The 16,539-nt window shown below is 41.1% G+C and overlaps 1 protein-coding gene across 3 annotated transcripts in view; it reads left to right on the top strand.

The window, feature by feature from the left end:
* Nucleotides 1-821: 821 nt before the first annotated feature.
* TLK2 (tousled like kinase 2) overlaps nucleotides 822-16,539 on the top strand; it is a 125,093-nt gene continuing 109,375 nt past the window's right edge. For 2 of the 3 annotated variants that reach the window (XM_068978823.1, XM_068978824.1), the window contains exon 1: nucleotides 2,457-2,537. In XM_068978823.1, coding sequence (XP_068834924.1) covers nucleotides 2,457-2,537 — 81 coding nt within the window. Of the gene's footprint in view, nucleotides 958-2,454; nucleotides 2,538-16,539 lie in introns of those variants that run through there. The other variant, XM_068978822.1, reaches the window with a different exon arrangement.

Genomic DNA, 16,539 nt, shown 5'->3' on the forward strand with positions numbered 1-16,539 from the left:
AGGCGGGGCGCCGGGGCAGCGGGGACCCCCCCACCTTCCTCGTCCCCTCCCCCTCCTCCCCCACTGTCGGCGCTTCCCCCACCCCCCCAGGACCCCCCCTGCCTCCCAACCGTGCAAATCTCGCGAGGAAACACGCGGTTTCACTAGTGTGTTTACACCGATCACTACTAATCCGGACCGAACCGATCCGGATTAAGGGGCCGGAGGCGGGTCCTGGGCTCCAGCGGTTCCGACCCCCCCGCCTTCCGCGCCGCACCCGAGTGGACCCTAGCCGAGCGGGCCCCCACCTCCCGGCCGGGCCTGGGCCCTTCTGCGCCTCCCTTGGCCTTTGTCCGGCGCCAGGAGACCGGTCCCGCGCCCCCCGCGGCCGCCCGGGCCCGGGCCCGCGTCAGGCGCCTGGCTCTGTACGCGAGCCCGGGGATCTGCGGCCTCCGAGGCCCCCCTCCCCCGCCCGCCCTCTCGTGGAGCCCAGCGCCGGCGGCGGCTGCCCGGGCGGGGGGTTGCGGCGCTCAGGAGAGGCCCCGGCTCCGCCCCGGGCCTGCCCAGGGGGAGAGCAGAGCGGTCCGCAGCCGGGTCGGGTCGGGGCCCCTCCCGGGAGGAGCGTGGAGCGGCGGCGGCGGCAGCGGCGGCGGCAGGTGAGAGGCTGAGCCCCGGGCGGGGGAGGGCGCCGGGCCTGAGGTATTAACCGTCCGGGCGACCCTCTCGGCTGAGGAGGCTGCGGCCCGGGCCCACCCGGGGTCCGGCGCCGGGCCGCAGCTCCCCGGCGCTGAAGCGGGAGGGGCTTCCCGAGGGCTGCGGGTCGCCGAGGGGCCGGGTCGAAGATGGGAGAGGCCCAGGCGTCCCCGGCCTGGGAGTGGGGCTTGCGGCCGGCGGGGAGATGGGGGCACCCGGGCAGCTGGAGGCCCCGGCAGCCTCCCGGGCGCCCCCGAGAGCTGGCCCGCCCTCCCTCCGTGACAGGTGGGCCTGGAGTTGGGGAAAGTTTGGAGCCGGCGGGAGACGAGGGGCGCCGGGACCAGGCCCCATCGGTCCTGCTTTCCGGCTGTGGGCTACAGGGAGGATCCCAGTCCAAGGCCCCGCTGGAATGAGACTGAGTGGATCTTTCCTTAACATGAGTTGACATTAAATGGAATAAGCGCTGGGGCGTCATTTTCCGGGCCAGGCCTGGGGATGGAGGTTTAGGAAACGTGCCGAGAGACCCTGGGGCTTGAAGAGAGGCTGCAACTTCTGCCATTCCGGCCTCGATTAGGGCAGGGCGAGACTCGAGGAAGGCCACTTAGGGAAACACTGTCTCAGTCTCTCTTTTTTTCTTTTTCTCTTTTCTTTTCTGAGATACCTTTCTACCCTTCTGAGAATTTCCTAATTCCCTCTCTAACCTGCACTTGTCTGTGTGGGTGAAACTTTAATTTGCCACCCTTTCATTCCTCTTTGCCCCCAGGCTCTCAATCCAGGAAGGGAAATGAAACTGGAGGCTTTGTAGGGGTTGTTACTGAAAATTGTGGAGTTGTTAGATTGCAGAGGGGCATGTTTAATTCATGTTTTCAGTGAACTTTTAAATCGTGCCAATCATTCCAGTAGCTATTTAGTAATATGTTCAAAGGGGTTGTAGGTAATGGTATATGTACCTTTTCTACTTTTAATATTTGGGCGGTTTCCAATGCGTTCTGCAAGAGATGATTTCTTGCAAACGATGGAGGTATTTGCTGAGAGTAGCCTGTGCATTAATTGGTCGTGGAAGGAGTTTAAAAATGGTGTCCTCTTGCCCCTCCCTGCTTGGAAGGAGTGCTAAAAGCAGATGTCTAGAGCAACCTACTGCTCCAGGGAGTGGCAGAGAAAGATTTTGTAAAGGGGTGGTTATGGAGCCATACTAATTTCCTGAGTGGATGCAGGTTGATGGTTTTACCATGGGTTCTCTATTAAAATGAAGTAATTAATTCCTTTTTTCATGCTCCTCAGAGAAAGGAGGCATAATAGCGTTATTTTAAGTTATTAGTAGCTTCTGATTCATGCTGTATTATTTTGAAGTTATTATTAATGATTCATATTTTTAGTTTAAGAACTAGTTCCTGTGTGTTTGGGAAGGAAATATCCTAAAGTACTTACCTAAATTCAAAGGTTGATAGAAGAAATTTTCTTTTTTTGTAAGCTAGGCTTTGCTCAGCTTTTACAGAGATTATATGAAAGTTTTGAAGGTTTTTTTGCTGTTAAAGTCAAATCAGAACTAGTTAAGAATAAGTGACCCTCAGAAGAAGACTTTTGAGCCACTTTGTAACTTTAAGTGTATTACTATTTGATATAGCGCCTTGTGGTTTATTACTTGTATGCTCTATTTATTTGAGGTTTACCTGTATGTGAATATTCTGCAAAATAGTTACTATGCATTTTGTTGTATCCAAGAACTGGTTCTTCATGTTTTAGCTTTTATGGTCTCACAACCTACTTTTTCTTTTTCAGTAGAAATGATGGAAGAATTGCATAGCTTGGACCCCCGACGGCAGGAATTATTAGAGGCCAGGTTTACTGGAGTTGGTGTTAGTAAGGTGAGTAAAATGATGATAATGAACACTGCTCATAGCCAACTTTAAACACATTTAAAAACAAAGAGCAAACTGGATGGATCATACAGATACATCGAAGGGGAGAAGATCTGGCTCACAGTTCCAGTGAACTTTTAAATCCTATCAGTTGTTCCACTCAAATGTTTAACAATACTCTTGAAGGTACTCTGTATGGAAATATTTACTTCTTTTTACCCTCTAATGTGGGAGAGATTTCCCGTGGGTCTTTTGCAAGGATACTAGCAGGATGTGTCTCGATTCTATGCCACATTTTGTCAAAACTCCTCAGTCACTCAGACAAAAACTGCTAATGAAAAAGTATTGGCATAGCTTCATTACGCTGGGCTTTTTGTATGGTTACGTGTAGAGTTTTGAAAAACATGCCCCTGCTATGTCACCTCCCCAGATCTGCAGTTCAGCAGATTCCTCATGATTGTACCCCAGACTCCTTTTCCTTTCCTCCTATTTTCCCTTCTTGTTCACTGTTTTTGTTCCAGTAGCATTAGATCAGGCCCCGTTCATGGGCAGTGTTATGGCTTCCTGTGCATCTTTATGAAACTGCTGCCTCACCCTGCTGCTCTGATAGGAGGGCTTTAGAACAAAGTATAAAACCTATTTATGATTTTAGTACAATATGTAAGATATGTTTGTGATGTTTTATTTAAAATCTTCACCAATCCAAGATGTTGTTTACTTGGACCTGAGACTAGAGAATTTTTGATCTTTGACTCCTTCCTGTACTTTCCAAGAAATATTTTTTCTCATGGCACCTTGGATCTTAGTCTTATGCTTAGTTTCATGTTCTTAAAGGAAAAGGTGTTTGTCAGAGTTCAGTTAGAAAAACTGCTTTGATGAATGTCATAATTTTGGTGGGCTGGAATAACTTGATAGTCTTTGTTCATTCAATAGATATTGAATACCTGCTGCGTACTAGGCATTGTGCAGGATGTTAGGGATGACACCTCAGTACAGTACTTCCAAGCCCTTACTGTTGAGGGGAGCGTGGTATAGAGGATAACTGGGATGGGAGCTGTATTAGACCTGTGGTGAGCTCTAATAGGAACACAGGATTTGTTACACATTTTGTAATTCTTGGTTTCTTCGCCTCTCTTTAATTAAGTAACTGACTTTGGTGGCACTTTAGAGCAGCTGTGCTCCTGATTGTTGTTATATGTTAGTTACATGTCTGAATTCTACATGTCTAAATTCTCTGATCTAGGTGAAGTAGCTTCACCTGTACTTGAGTAGTATATTTGAGTGTTAAAGTGATCTCTGATTCAGTTGATTGCCTAATAATGACTTTCGCTGGTAATTCAGTAAAAGTCTTGTATCCAAATCTGTCTGTTCAAATGCTCACCCACTGTGTGAGAGTAAGTTTGTATTCAAATTGTATACGGTTTAAACTAATTGAGCTTTGTTAGAATGCTTTTCTTTCCTTCTGGTTTTAGGTTCCTGGTAGCTGTATCCAAGTATACTTTCCATGGGGTAGCGCATAAGTTATGGGAATGAGTAACATTGTGAATTCTGCTGCCCAGGCCCAGCTAAAATCATGTAACTGAGGTGTCAAAAAACTTAATCTGTTTAATAGGAGTTCTGCTTTAATATATAGAAAGAAGTTCATTTTTATCCAGATGTTTTTGTATCATTAATTGTGTTATTTTGAAGTTTCCAGTCATGATAAGTATATTGATTACAATAAATCTGTTATTCTTGGATCACTAGGAGGGTTTTTACCCATAGCAAAGAAACTTGGCGGAGGAGGGGGGACTGGAAAGCAAGTAATTATCCTGTAGTTTTGTGTAGTTAGGAAGAGAAAAGAGAAAATCTCCATTTTGTAGGACTTCTTATGCATGCAAGCCATTGTTTCTCTCAGACTGCTTATTTGAAATAGGATCGGGGAGGGGGCCATGGTACTGGGAAAAAAGGTGCTTTTGGATAGACGCTTCCTTCAAGCCTGAAACTCCTCATTATGGGTCATCATTTCTCAGTGAGGATGTCGCTGTGTTGATGACAGCTTTCAGTTTTGCAGAGATCATGAGTGCTTTCAGCCCTTGGAAGTGGGAGAGCAGAGTGGCTTTCCTGTGACAGTGCCATCTAGTGGGGCTGGTGCAGCCGCATGGCTGTCTCTTGAGTTTCTCCTAACTATTCATAACATTTTCAGTACTGTTTGATGTCCATAGAAGGAAGAAAGTTGGTGCCACTGTGGATTTTTTCCTAGTGGACAGGATGTTTTAAGTAGCTGCAGTCTTTGAACTTCCTGGTGACTGTCCATCTTCTGTCATGTTGCCTTGAGTGTTTTGCACCTGCAAATCAGATACACAAAACTTAGGCGAAAGAAAATGGCCATGCCGCCACGTTTATTGCTTGCAGTATTTAAGTTACTCTTTGCTTATATTTAGGTTATTTGCAAATTAAAATTTTTCTTTCACATTGCATTTATGCACATTAATTTTATATTTAATGTTTAATTTATAATAACTAATAAAACAGAAGCATTTGTTATGTATTTTGGGATGTGCCATGTGGTTTTGTTTAAGAGACTGATGTTTTCTATCATCAGTGAGTGGGTAATAGAGGGAAGGAGCCTGACATGCACTGTGAAGCTGTAACTGAGTTTCCTCCTCTACTCTAGCTGCCACTTTTTAGGACTACCTGTAACCGTTCTCAGCATTTTTGAGATGATAGGTTAATTGAGTTATGAACCTGCTTCTTCATGTCTTATTGACTTGGCATGTGAACGCTGCTGCTTTTTTTTTAAGATCTCTTCCTTAAAGTACTAGATAATTCACTTCCAGTAATGTGAAACTGACTACCTTCTATTCGTATGTTTTCAGTGAGAACTTAGCACAGTTTATATTCCCTTCTCTCTCCCCTTTTGACTACTTAAATACAGATAGTCTCATCTCTGTGATTCTGGAGACTGTAAAGTAGGTGGAATTCTGCCCTTGCATGTACTATTTATCTGTACCTAGTTGACTTTTAATGCTAATATAGTAACAAATACTTCCATAGTATTTTCTGTGTGCCAGATACTGTCCCAAGTACAAAGAAAGCAATAAGTGAATTTAGATCTTTAATAATAGGGATATTAGTCTTAATAAACATTCCTTCTCTTTTTATGAGACGTGCTAACTGATGCCCAGTGCATTGCTCCCACCAGTTGGTTAAATTGACTCACCAAGGACCACTTTATGACAACTTGCACTTGTGTTATAATTATATGGCTCAATACAAAATTGTGATAACAATTGACATAAAATGAAAGAATTGTTGATTCTGTGAAAACTGAGTTATCTGCCTTGGAAAGACTGAATATAAAATGAAGCAATAAGGAGATAACTATAAAAATTTATTAAAAGAATTTTTTTTAACCTGGAAGAATTCTTCATTTAGATACTTGGCAAGTATCTTAAAAATTCTTGCTTCACTTTTAAAGAAATCGAAACTGGAAATAGTAGATGAAGCATTATGGGTGTGGTTTGTGTAAGACAGTGTAAAGCTACAGTGAGTAGGTCTGTAACTAAACAGGCCTGTATCAAAATATTGGCAACAGAATAAGCGTTTCTATACTTCAAGTTCAAAGAAAACGTTTGTATTTTTTTTTAAGATTCCTCACTATAACTTACTTTTTTGATTAATGTCCTTGGTTTCAGTTGTATTGAATAAAAAGTGTGTTGATTGTGTTGAAAAGAAGAGTGAAATGAGAACCATGAAAACTGGGACTCCCTCTTTTGGCACAATAAGAAACTCATTTCCTATCTTTTATAAATTTGTGAGTGTGATGTGAGTCAGATGATCACATCTGACTTCTGAAAAGATCTTGAACCAGCTGATACCTTTCTCCTGTCACATAGTAAATTGTATCAATTAGAAGGTGTCAGTTATGGATCCCTAGTTACAGTAGCTATTTCACATGCCAGTGCAAGAAATTTTAAAAAATATGTTTAGGTGTTTATATTTAGTACATAGTTAGATGGTCGGTAAGCATAAATGCTGAAAAATAGTCTACATTTATACCAGTTTTAAGAGTAACTATTCTTAAATTTATTATTATGTTTGCCTTTATGTTCTCTTCTCTTCATTTACAAATCTTTCTTGACTTATGTCCTGATAAACCCATTGTAAGTTGAAGCTATCAGAAGTTGAAAATACATTTAACATACCTAACCTATCATAGTTTAGCCTAGCTTACCTTAAACATGCTCAGAACGCTTACGTTAACCTATGGTTGGGCAAACTCATCTGATACAGAGCCTGTTTTATGATAAAGTGTTGAATATCTCATGTCATTTATTGAATTTCGTTCTGAGAGTGAAAAGCAGGATGATTGGGTACGGAGTGATTGAAAGTGTATTGGTCTCTTCCCCTCCTGATGGCGTGGCTGACTGGCAGCTGTGCTGCCCTCGCCACTGGGCAGCGTGAGGGAGGTTGTGTCACATGTGACCAGCCCAGAAAAAGATCAACATTCAAGACTGGAAGTGTAGTTCCCACTGCATGTGAATCATTTTTGCACCATCATAAAGTTCGATCCTTGGGTCAGGAAGATTCCCTGGAGAAGGAAATGGCAACCCACTCCAGTACTCTTGCCTAGAAAATCCCATGGACGGAAGAGCCAGGTGCAGGCTACTGCCCATGGGGTCGCAAAGAGTCCGACATGACTGAGCGACTTCACTTTCTAAGTTGAAAAATCGTTAAATGGAACAATTGTAAGGCAGGGACCATCTGTACTTTAATCTACCCTCATTTCACACGTAGTCAATTATCAGCTCATTTCTCTTCTTCCTCTAGCATTTGTCTGCCCCACTGCTACTGCCTTAATCCAGACCTTCCTCATTCATAACTGTAACGGTTAGTATCTCCCACCTCATTCATCTTTTTGTAAACTGCTTCCAGTTATATTTCTAAAAATACCAGTAGTATTGTTTTACTCCCTTACTTTAAAGGCTTCACAGTGTCTACTGGATGGAGTTAACTCAGCTTCCTGGGTCGCTGTCTACTCGCCCCCTGCTGTGTGCTGCCGACTCAAGGCATGGCTGGCCTCCTGACCTTACTGCTGTCTCCACTGCTCCTTCTCAGTTGTCACGTGAACTTTCAGTTTACTCTTCAAAGCATGATTCAGATATCCCTTCTGTGTAGTTTTTCTGGATAGCCTCACCAATCTAGTTGTAGTATCTTATTAGCACCTGAAGACCTGTCTTTGTTATAACACGTTTGTTCTCCCTGTTAGTCTCCTTGAGGCATGGATGTTGCCTGTATTTCCGACTCTTCAAATGCTCAGCACTTTGTACATACTGAATAAATCTTTGTCGAATTGGGAAAGAGTTGAATTAAAAACAGTTGTCATCCAACTAGGCATATTTCTTGTTTTAATGTAGTTTCCAAACTCTTGGCTGAAATTGCATTTAATGTAATGACGTATTTGTATTGTTGTTTAGTCACTCAGTCATGTCCAACTTTTTGCGACCTCATGGACTGTATGTAGCCCACAAGGCTCCTCTGTCTGTGGGATTTTCCACGGAAGAATACTGGGGTGAGTTGCCATTTCCTGCTGCAGGGTATCTTCTTGAGTCAGGGATCGAACTCGTATCTCCTGCAAGTCTCCTACATTGCAAGCAGATTCGTTACTGCTGAGCCACTGGGGAAGTATTTGGGCTTGAATTTTTCTTAGGTTTCTTTCAAAATTTCTCTTATAATTCTTCTACTTTCCACTGAAATTTTTTTCATTTGTTATTTACGATAAAGACAGAATTCTCATTCTGTTTCCCCCACCTTCAAAATTTTGCCAGCTATTTGTTTTTTAACATTCCATTTTTCCTCTCTTCTAGTTTGAAAGTTATATACTCTTTTATTAGTTACCACAGAAATTACAGTATGGATCTTTTATATCGTGGATTGATGTTAATCAATACCTCTGCCCTCCTTTTTGTCAGTATAAGGGCCTTAAACCTATAACTGCATTATTCCTCTCCCACTTCACATGCTGCTGTTTTATATTTAATTGTATATGTGTGTATATTTAATTAGTAGACTTTATTTTACAGAAAATTGAGCAGTTAGTACAGAGTTGTCATATACTAATATCCCATCTCTCCAGTTTCCCCATTATTAACATGTTACATTAATGTGGTAGACTTGTTACGGTTGATCACTGAGTATTGATACCTTTATTATTAAGGAAAGTCCTTAGTTTAACATTAGGATTTACTCTTTGTGTTGTATAGTTCTGTGGGTTTTGATAAATGAAAGAGTCATGTGTTAGCCATTTGTATATATATGTTTTTAAGAACACACAGATTTTTATTGAATCTGTTTTATAGTTATGTTCATTTAGCCTGACCTACCTGTTTCCCTACGTTGTGTTTACCACTTTCTTTGTTGTTCGTTCCTGTTCACATCTCTGACCTTCCATCTGGAATACTTTTTCTTTTGCTGAAATACATCCTTTGGGGTTTCTCTAGTGCCGGTCTACCAGTGACTGTCTTCCCATTGTGTCCGCCATCCAGAAAGAGGGTTAGGGTTAGGGTTAGAATGTCTGTCTGGGGCTTTATTCCTGCATGGTGGTGCTTGGCTGGGTTCAGGGTTCTAGGTCGGCCTACTGTGTTCTTTTAGTACATTGTTCACTGTTGTCCACTGCTTTCCTTGATCTCATTTTACTTTTATTATCATTGCCATTCTGTTGCACGTAATCTATCTTTTCTTTGCCTGTTTTCGAGATTTTCTCTTTGTCTTTGATTTTCTGCACTACAATGTAGAGATGAGAGATATGTCTAGATTGGATTATTTACACCTGAATATTTTGGAGGAACCTGAACATACAGATAAAATAAGTAGATTTTAGTTTTTGGAGCAGTTTTAGGCTCACAACAAAATGGAGTGGAAGGTATGGAGACTTCCCAGATACTCCTGCCTCTGCACATTTTGAGAGGTGATGAACCTGCATTGACAACACGTTACCATCCAAAGCCCATAGCATACATTAGGGTTCACTCTTGGTGGTGTATATTCTATGGATTTGGTCAAGTATATAATGATATGTATTTATTATAGTATCATACAAAGTTTTCCTGGCGTAAAATCCTCTGTGCTCCAGCTGTTCATCCCTGCCTCCTCCCCTAGCCCACTACTGATCTTTTTACTCTCCCCATAGTTTTCTCTTTCCTGTCATATGGTTGAAGTAGTTGGAATCATACAATATGTAGCCTTTTCAGATTGGCTTCTTTCACTTAGTGATATTCATTTGAGTTTTCTCTGTGTCTTTCCATGGTGTGTAAGCTCTTTTTTTTTTCTAAAGCCCTGAATAGTATTTCACTGTCTGGCTGCTGTTGTTCAGTCGCTAAGTCGTATCCAACTCTTGACGACCCCGTGGACTGCAGCGTGCCCCTAGTTTAAAGGTTTATTTACTTGTGTGTCTGTGTCAGGTCTTACTTTTGGCATGCGGGATTGATTGTCCTTGTGGATGTGGATCTTTCGTTGCAGTGCACGGACTCAGTAGTTGTGACGCTCAGGCTTAGTTGCTCTGAGGCACATGGGATCTTAGTTCCCTAACCAGGGATCAAAACTGCATGCCTGCATTGCAAGATAGATTCTTAACCACTGGACGACCAGGGAGGTCCCTGTGCCACATCTTATTTGTCCGTTCACCTACTAAAGGATGTCTTGGTTGCTTCCAAGTTTTAGCATTACGGATAAAGCTGCTATAAACATCTGTATGCATATTTCTGTGAGTGGTTGAATTATTTTGATTTATTCTGCTTGGAATTTATTGGATGCCTTAAATCTGTGGGTTGCTGGTTTTCATCAGTTTTAGAATTCTCAGCCATTGTCTTTGCATATATTGCCTCTGCCTTACTCTCTGTCTTCTTGCACTCTATTTAAACATGTTAGACTTTCTTACTTTATTTTCTCTGCCTTTTACCCTGTCTTCTGTATTGCTGGTCTTTTATTTCCCAGGGCTGAATACTGAGTAGGTTCGCTCTGAAATTTCCATCCACTTTTTTATTTCTTCTTATACCTTCCCCTTATTTATTTTCTCTTATTTAAATTTGTCTAATCTGCATGCTTATATCCATTGAATTTTGTTGGGGGTTGGTGTATTTTTAGGTGGCTCTTATCCTTAAAGGATAGCCCTGTGCTACTTGTTTAAAGTCGAAGGTAAAATTTCCCAGAATCATGTCTTTGGGCAGGTCCTGGGCTTTGTGGTTTCCTTTACTGAACTTCACTCTCATTAAAACTGTAGTAAATGAGTTCTTTTTGTTGAGTTGCTAAGTCACGTCCACCTCTTTGCAACCCCGTGGACTGCTGCAGCACACCAGGCTCCTCTGTCCTCCGGTGTTTTCTGGAATTTGCTCCAATTCATGTCCATTGAGTTGCTGATGCTGTCTAACCATCTCATCCTCTGCTGCCCCCTTCTCCTTTTGCCTTCAGTCATTCCTAGCATTAGGGTCTTTTCCAGTGAGTCAGCTCTTAGTATCAGGTGGCCAAAGTATTGCAGCTTCAGCTTCTGTCCTTCCAATGAGTTTTCAGGGTTGATTTCCTTTAGGATTGACTGATTTGATCTCCTTTTAATCCAAGGGACTCTCAAAAGTCTTCCACAGTACCAGTTTGAAAGCATCAGTTCTTTGGTGCTCGGCCTTCTTTATGGTCCAACTCTAACATTTGTACACAACTACTGGAAAAACCATAGCTTTGACTATATGAATCTTTGTCAGCAAAGTGATATTTCTGCTTTTTAATATGCTGTCTAGGTTTGTCATAGCTTTCCTTCCAAGAAGCAAGTGTCTTAATTTCATGGTTGCAATCACCATCTGCAGTGATTTTGGAGCCCAAGAAAATAAAATCTGTCACTGCCTCCACTTTTTCCCTTTCTGTTAATATTTGCCATGAAGTGATGGGACCGGATGCCATAATCTTAGTTTTTTAAATGTTGAATTTCAAGCCAGCTTTTTCACTCTCCTCTGTCACCCTCATCAAGAGGCTTTTTAGTTCCTCTTCACTTTCTGACATCAGAGTGGTTCTAAAAGCTGTGGTAGGTCTTACTGGTCAGCTTCAATTTATTTGGCATCAGTAGTTGGGGCACAGACTTGGATTGCTGTGATGTTGAATGATTTGCCTTAGAAATGAACTGAGATCATTCTTTTGTTTTTGAGGTTGCAGCCAAATATGCTGTATTTCAGACTCTTTTCTTGTCTATGAGGGCTACCCCATTTCATCTAAGGGATTCTTGCCCATTTTTTAGGTATAATGGCCATCTGAATTAAATTTACCCATTCCTGTCCATTTTAGTTCCCTGATTCCTAAGCTGTTGATATTCAATCTTGCTATCTCCTGCTTGACCACATCCAGTTTACCTTGATTCATGGACCTAACATTCCAGGTTCCTATGTAATATTGTTCTATACAGCATTGGACTTTACTTTCACCACCAGACACATCCACAACTGAGCATCATTTCCACTATGTCCCAGCCACTTCATTCTTTCTGGAGCTATTGGTAATTGCCCTCCACTCTTCCCCAGTAGCCTACTGGACACCTTCTGACCTGGAGGGCTCATCTTCCAGTGTCATATCTTTTTGCCTTTTCATACTGTTCATGGAGTTCTCCAGGCAAGAATACTGGAGTGGGTTGATATTTCCTTCTCCAGTGGACCATGTTTTGTCAGAACGCTTCACTATGACCCGTCTGTCTTGGGTGGCCCCACATGACATGGCTCATAGCTTCATTGATTTATGCAAGCCCCTTTGCCATGACAAGGCTGTGATCCTGAAGGGAGTAGTAAATATATACATAAAAAAATTTACTATTCTAACCATTTTTGAGTGTATAGTACATTCACTTTGTTTTGCAACCATCATTATGATCCCTCTCAAGAACTTCTTCATCTAGCAAAAATGGAACTATACGCATTACACAATAACTCCACATTTATATCTCCCCTTAGTCCCTGGCAACAATCTTTCTACTTTCTGTTTACATGAATTTGACTGCTCTAGAAATCTCATATAAGTGGACTCATACAATATTTGTCTTTTTTGTAACTGGCTTAGTTCATTTACCATAATATTCCTCAAGATTCATCTGTGTTGCAGCATCAGAATTTCCTTCCTTTTTAAGGCTGAGTAATATTACACATTCCATATTTTATTCATCCATGTATCTGTCATTAGTCACTTTGGTTACTTCTACCTTTTGGCTACTGTGAATAATGCTGCTGTGAACATGGGTGTACAAATACTGTCTGAGTTCCTACTTCCAGTTATTTGAAGTGTATGTATAGAAGAGGAATGCTTGGATCTTAATTAAACTCTTTGTTGAAGGTTGACCTCCTCTCATCCTATATTGTTGACAAAGTACAGTCAGAAAATTGTGATTGTTTTTCTTTTAGTCTACCCTTAGCAAAAGCCTTAGAAGTCTTAAAAATTTTGTTAGCTTCTACAGAGGGACTGGTAATAATACTCAAATTGCAGTTATTTTTTTGCAGATAGTATTATTGGCCCAGGAAGTTGAAGAACTAAGTAACTTGATGAGTTACATAGGATAGCTTTTTATTTTAACCAAACCATAGTTTAATTTTAAAATGATAACAGCAAGCGGCTGTTCAGATTTGCTGTACTCAAATTTTTTAAAAATAGATAACTTTATTTAAATATTTATTTATAAGCCTGCACCAGATCTTAGTTGCGGCATGCGAACTTTTAGATGTGGCATGTGGGATCTAGTTCCCTGACCAGGGATCGAAGCCAGGCCTTCTGCGTTGGGAGCACAGAGTCTTAGCCACTGACCTACCTGCTGTATTAGAATTTAACAGCATGTGCATACTCAGTCACGTCTGACTTTGCGACACCGTGGACATAGCCCATCAGACTCCTCTGTCCATGGGATTATCCTAGCAAAAATACTGGAGTCAGTTGCCATTTCTTCTTCCAGGGACTCTTCCCAACCCAAGGATCGAACCTATGTCTTGTGCGGCTACTGCACTGGCAGATGGACTCTTTACCACTGAGCCCCTTGTGAAGCCCATTTTAACCAGTTTTGTCTGATGAAGACTGTTAATGTTGCTTATATAAAGATAACAAGGTGATGGTATCTGTTCTAATAGTTGTGACCTGTGTGACTGATAACTTTGCTTTTATAAAGAGTAAATAAATATGTGACTTTCATGGAGAAGGAAATGGAACCCACTCCATTATTACTGCCTGAAAAATCCTACGGACAGAGGAGTCTGGCAGGCTACAGTCCATGGGGTCACAAAGAGACAAACATGACTTTGAGAGATATTGCAAGGTAGCAAATGAAGGGGCTTCTCTTGTACCCAGTTTGTATTGTGTTCAATTGATGACAAAGCTTCTCGGAGCACACAGAAGGCCCGCTATCATTTGCTCTTCAGCAAGCTTTCTCAGCATACCAATGGACACCAACTGCAGCCTAGGGCACCCAGTAAACTTCTCTGCCACCAGCAGCCAAGCCATAGTCTCTCCAATATGTCTGAATCTCAGCCTTTGGGAAGGGAGTACCCCAGATGTGGTTTCAGTCTCCTGACTAGACCCAGGCTGATACATAGTATCAACTATTTCCCTTCATGCGGCCTTTCTCAAGAAGATTCTAGAAGATACAGTCCATAAACACCAGACAGAAAATCATAAAAGAGAAAGGCAGCGTATTAAGGACGCAGATGATCCAACAAAGGAGAAAAGTCAAGAAAATCTTCAGGACGAGGCCTGGGAGCCAGCAGCCCAGAGTGTTGTAGAGGGACAGAACACTGACAGGCTTCATGTCTCCCGGGAGGGGGAAGTGGAGCCTGATACCTCCCCTGATGTATCTGAAGTAAGCAGTAATTTCAGGAAATGGTTCCCTTTTTGGTTTAATGGTCAAAACAATGCAAATATTACTGTGACGTATAATGTTCATTTATAAGAAATTTTTACTCATTTTAAATTTAAATTAATTAAAAATAAGATATATAAGTAAATTAAGTAAAATTTATGTAAATTGTTAAAAAAAGTAAACATGTGACTTTCATCACATAGACTGTTGCCAGAGTTGAGTGTTGATTTAATTCCTGTTTTGTCTGTCTCCAGAGGGATACTAAGGATTAATTGTGAAATTAAAATATAATCTGAAAGCCCCACTAATCTCAGGGGATGATGCCTCTAGTTCAGGATGTTTTGTTATATTAATTAACTTTAGCAGGCAGATTTAATGTCCAAATTTGGCAGAAACCACTAGCATTAAACCAAAACTCACTTGTCCAGGTTCCATTATCAAACAAGGCACAAAGTATTCCATCAACTTCTTCTGAAAAGCTGCTTGATCTGCTGTGTGATAATCTGGATGAGGTGAAGGGAAAGGGACATAATAGCTATATTGAAATTTTAGTGCCCCATTTTTCAGCAGTTGAGTTCTGCTAACTCTTTATTTATTTACTGTTTGTTTGTTTTGAGTTCAGCTGACTCTTAGTAAGTCTGTACTGTGCGTAGATGTTACAGAGAATTAAAAAAAAAAAATCAACCAGATGTACTGCATACACTTGGGACACTTATATAATAAGGCAGGAATGGACCCATGTGTCTCTGGCACACAGCTGATGGTGGATACAGAGGCGTGGAGGTGTTACGAGCCTAAAAGAAATAGAGACGCGAAGGTGTTATGAGCCTAAAGAAGGGGCACAAGTACGTCTGTGTATTCACTCCCGCCATTAAAAACAGTATGGGGATATGAAGGCATTAGGAGCCTGAAAGAAGAGAGCTTAGTAAATAACTTGCTCAGGGCTCAGATTGTGTGTGGAGGGATGAAAGTTTTTGTTTTGTAGTAAGATCACTGTAGCTAAACACTTCAGAAAAATTCTGATAAAATATTATGAATAAGTTGCAGAGTGATAGAATAGCTTGGTTTTAAGCTTAGCAAAACTGCTTAGGATCTAAGGCAGAGTTGGTATTTAAGAGTTAATTTTGATTAGGTGATATATTTACATAGTGCAATATTCAAAAGATTTTAAAGATACACAGTGAAACATCTCTGCTACCCTTTTCCTTTTTTTTCTGGTCACACCCTACAGCATGGGTGATCTTAGTTCCCCAACCAGGGATGGAACCTGTGCCCCCTGCAGTGGAAGCATGGAGTCTTAACCACTGGACCACCAGGGAAGTCCCTGCTGTGCTTTTCCTTTATCCATTTGGTTTTCTTCCCTGGAGACAACTGTTAGCAGTTTATTGTATTTTATTTATGTGTGTGTATATATCATACATGATGATATAGTATCCATGTGTGTGCATGTGCAAATATGTATGTATATTCACCGCCTCTTTTTAAAAAAAAAATACAAAGAGTACGTTATATATATTATCATGTATTTTCCTTTTTGTGTTTGAAATATTTTAGAAACTGTTTTAGTATGTATAGAACTTCCTTCTCTTTTTTCAAGGCTGTTTAATACTCCATTATACAGCTGAACCATAATTTAACCCTTTTCTTGTCTGTGGACACTTAGATGAAAAAGTGTTTTACTGACATAAGCAATGCTTCAGTGAATAGCCCTGTACAGAATGTCATTTCACATATGTTTACTTGATAAGCCTCTGGAAGTAGAATTATTGGGTCAAAGGATGTGAACATGAGTAATGTTTGTAGTTATAGCCACAGTCCTCTCCATAGAGAATAGGAATATAACTATATTCCTCCATCAATGAATGAAAACATTTGTTCCCCGTAGTTAAGTATGTTAAGGGAGTTATTTAAAGGAGTACGTGGACAGATGCTAGGGTTCTTCAACCTTGTAAAATAATAGGTAAAATTTTGTTTATATGTGTTTATGGCTGTGTCTTTTCCCCAGAAGACAGGTCCACATTTTTTGCTGCATTCTTAAAAAGTTCAGTGATTCAGAATAGAGTTAAAAAGCATTATATGGCAGTTAGTTGTTTCAAATTAGAACATGTTGCTTTGTATGGTATTTCTCTTTTATGGAAATATTTGAGCAGAAGCATGTAAGTA

The sequence above is a fragment of the Capricornis sumatraensis genome, chromosome 8 (assembly GCF_032405125.1).
Source record: "Capricornis sumatraensis isolate serow.1 chromosome 8, serow.2, whole genome shotgun sequence".
Taxonomy (NCBI): Eukaryota; Metazoa; Chordata; class Mammalia; order Artiodactyla; family Bovidae; genus Capricornis; species Capricornis sumatraensis.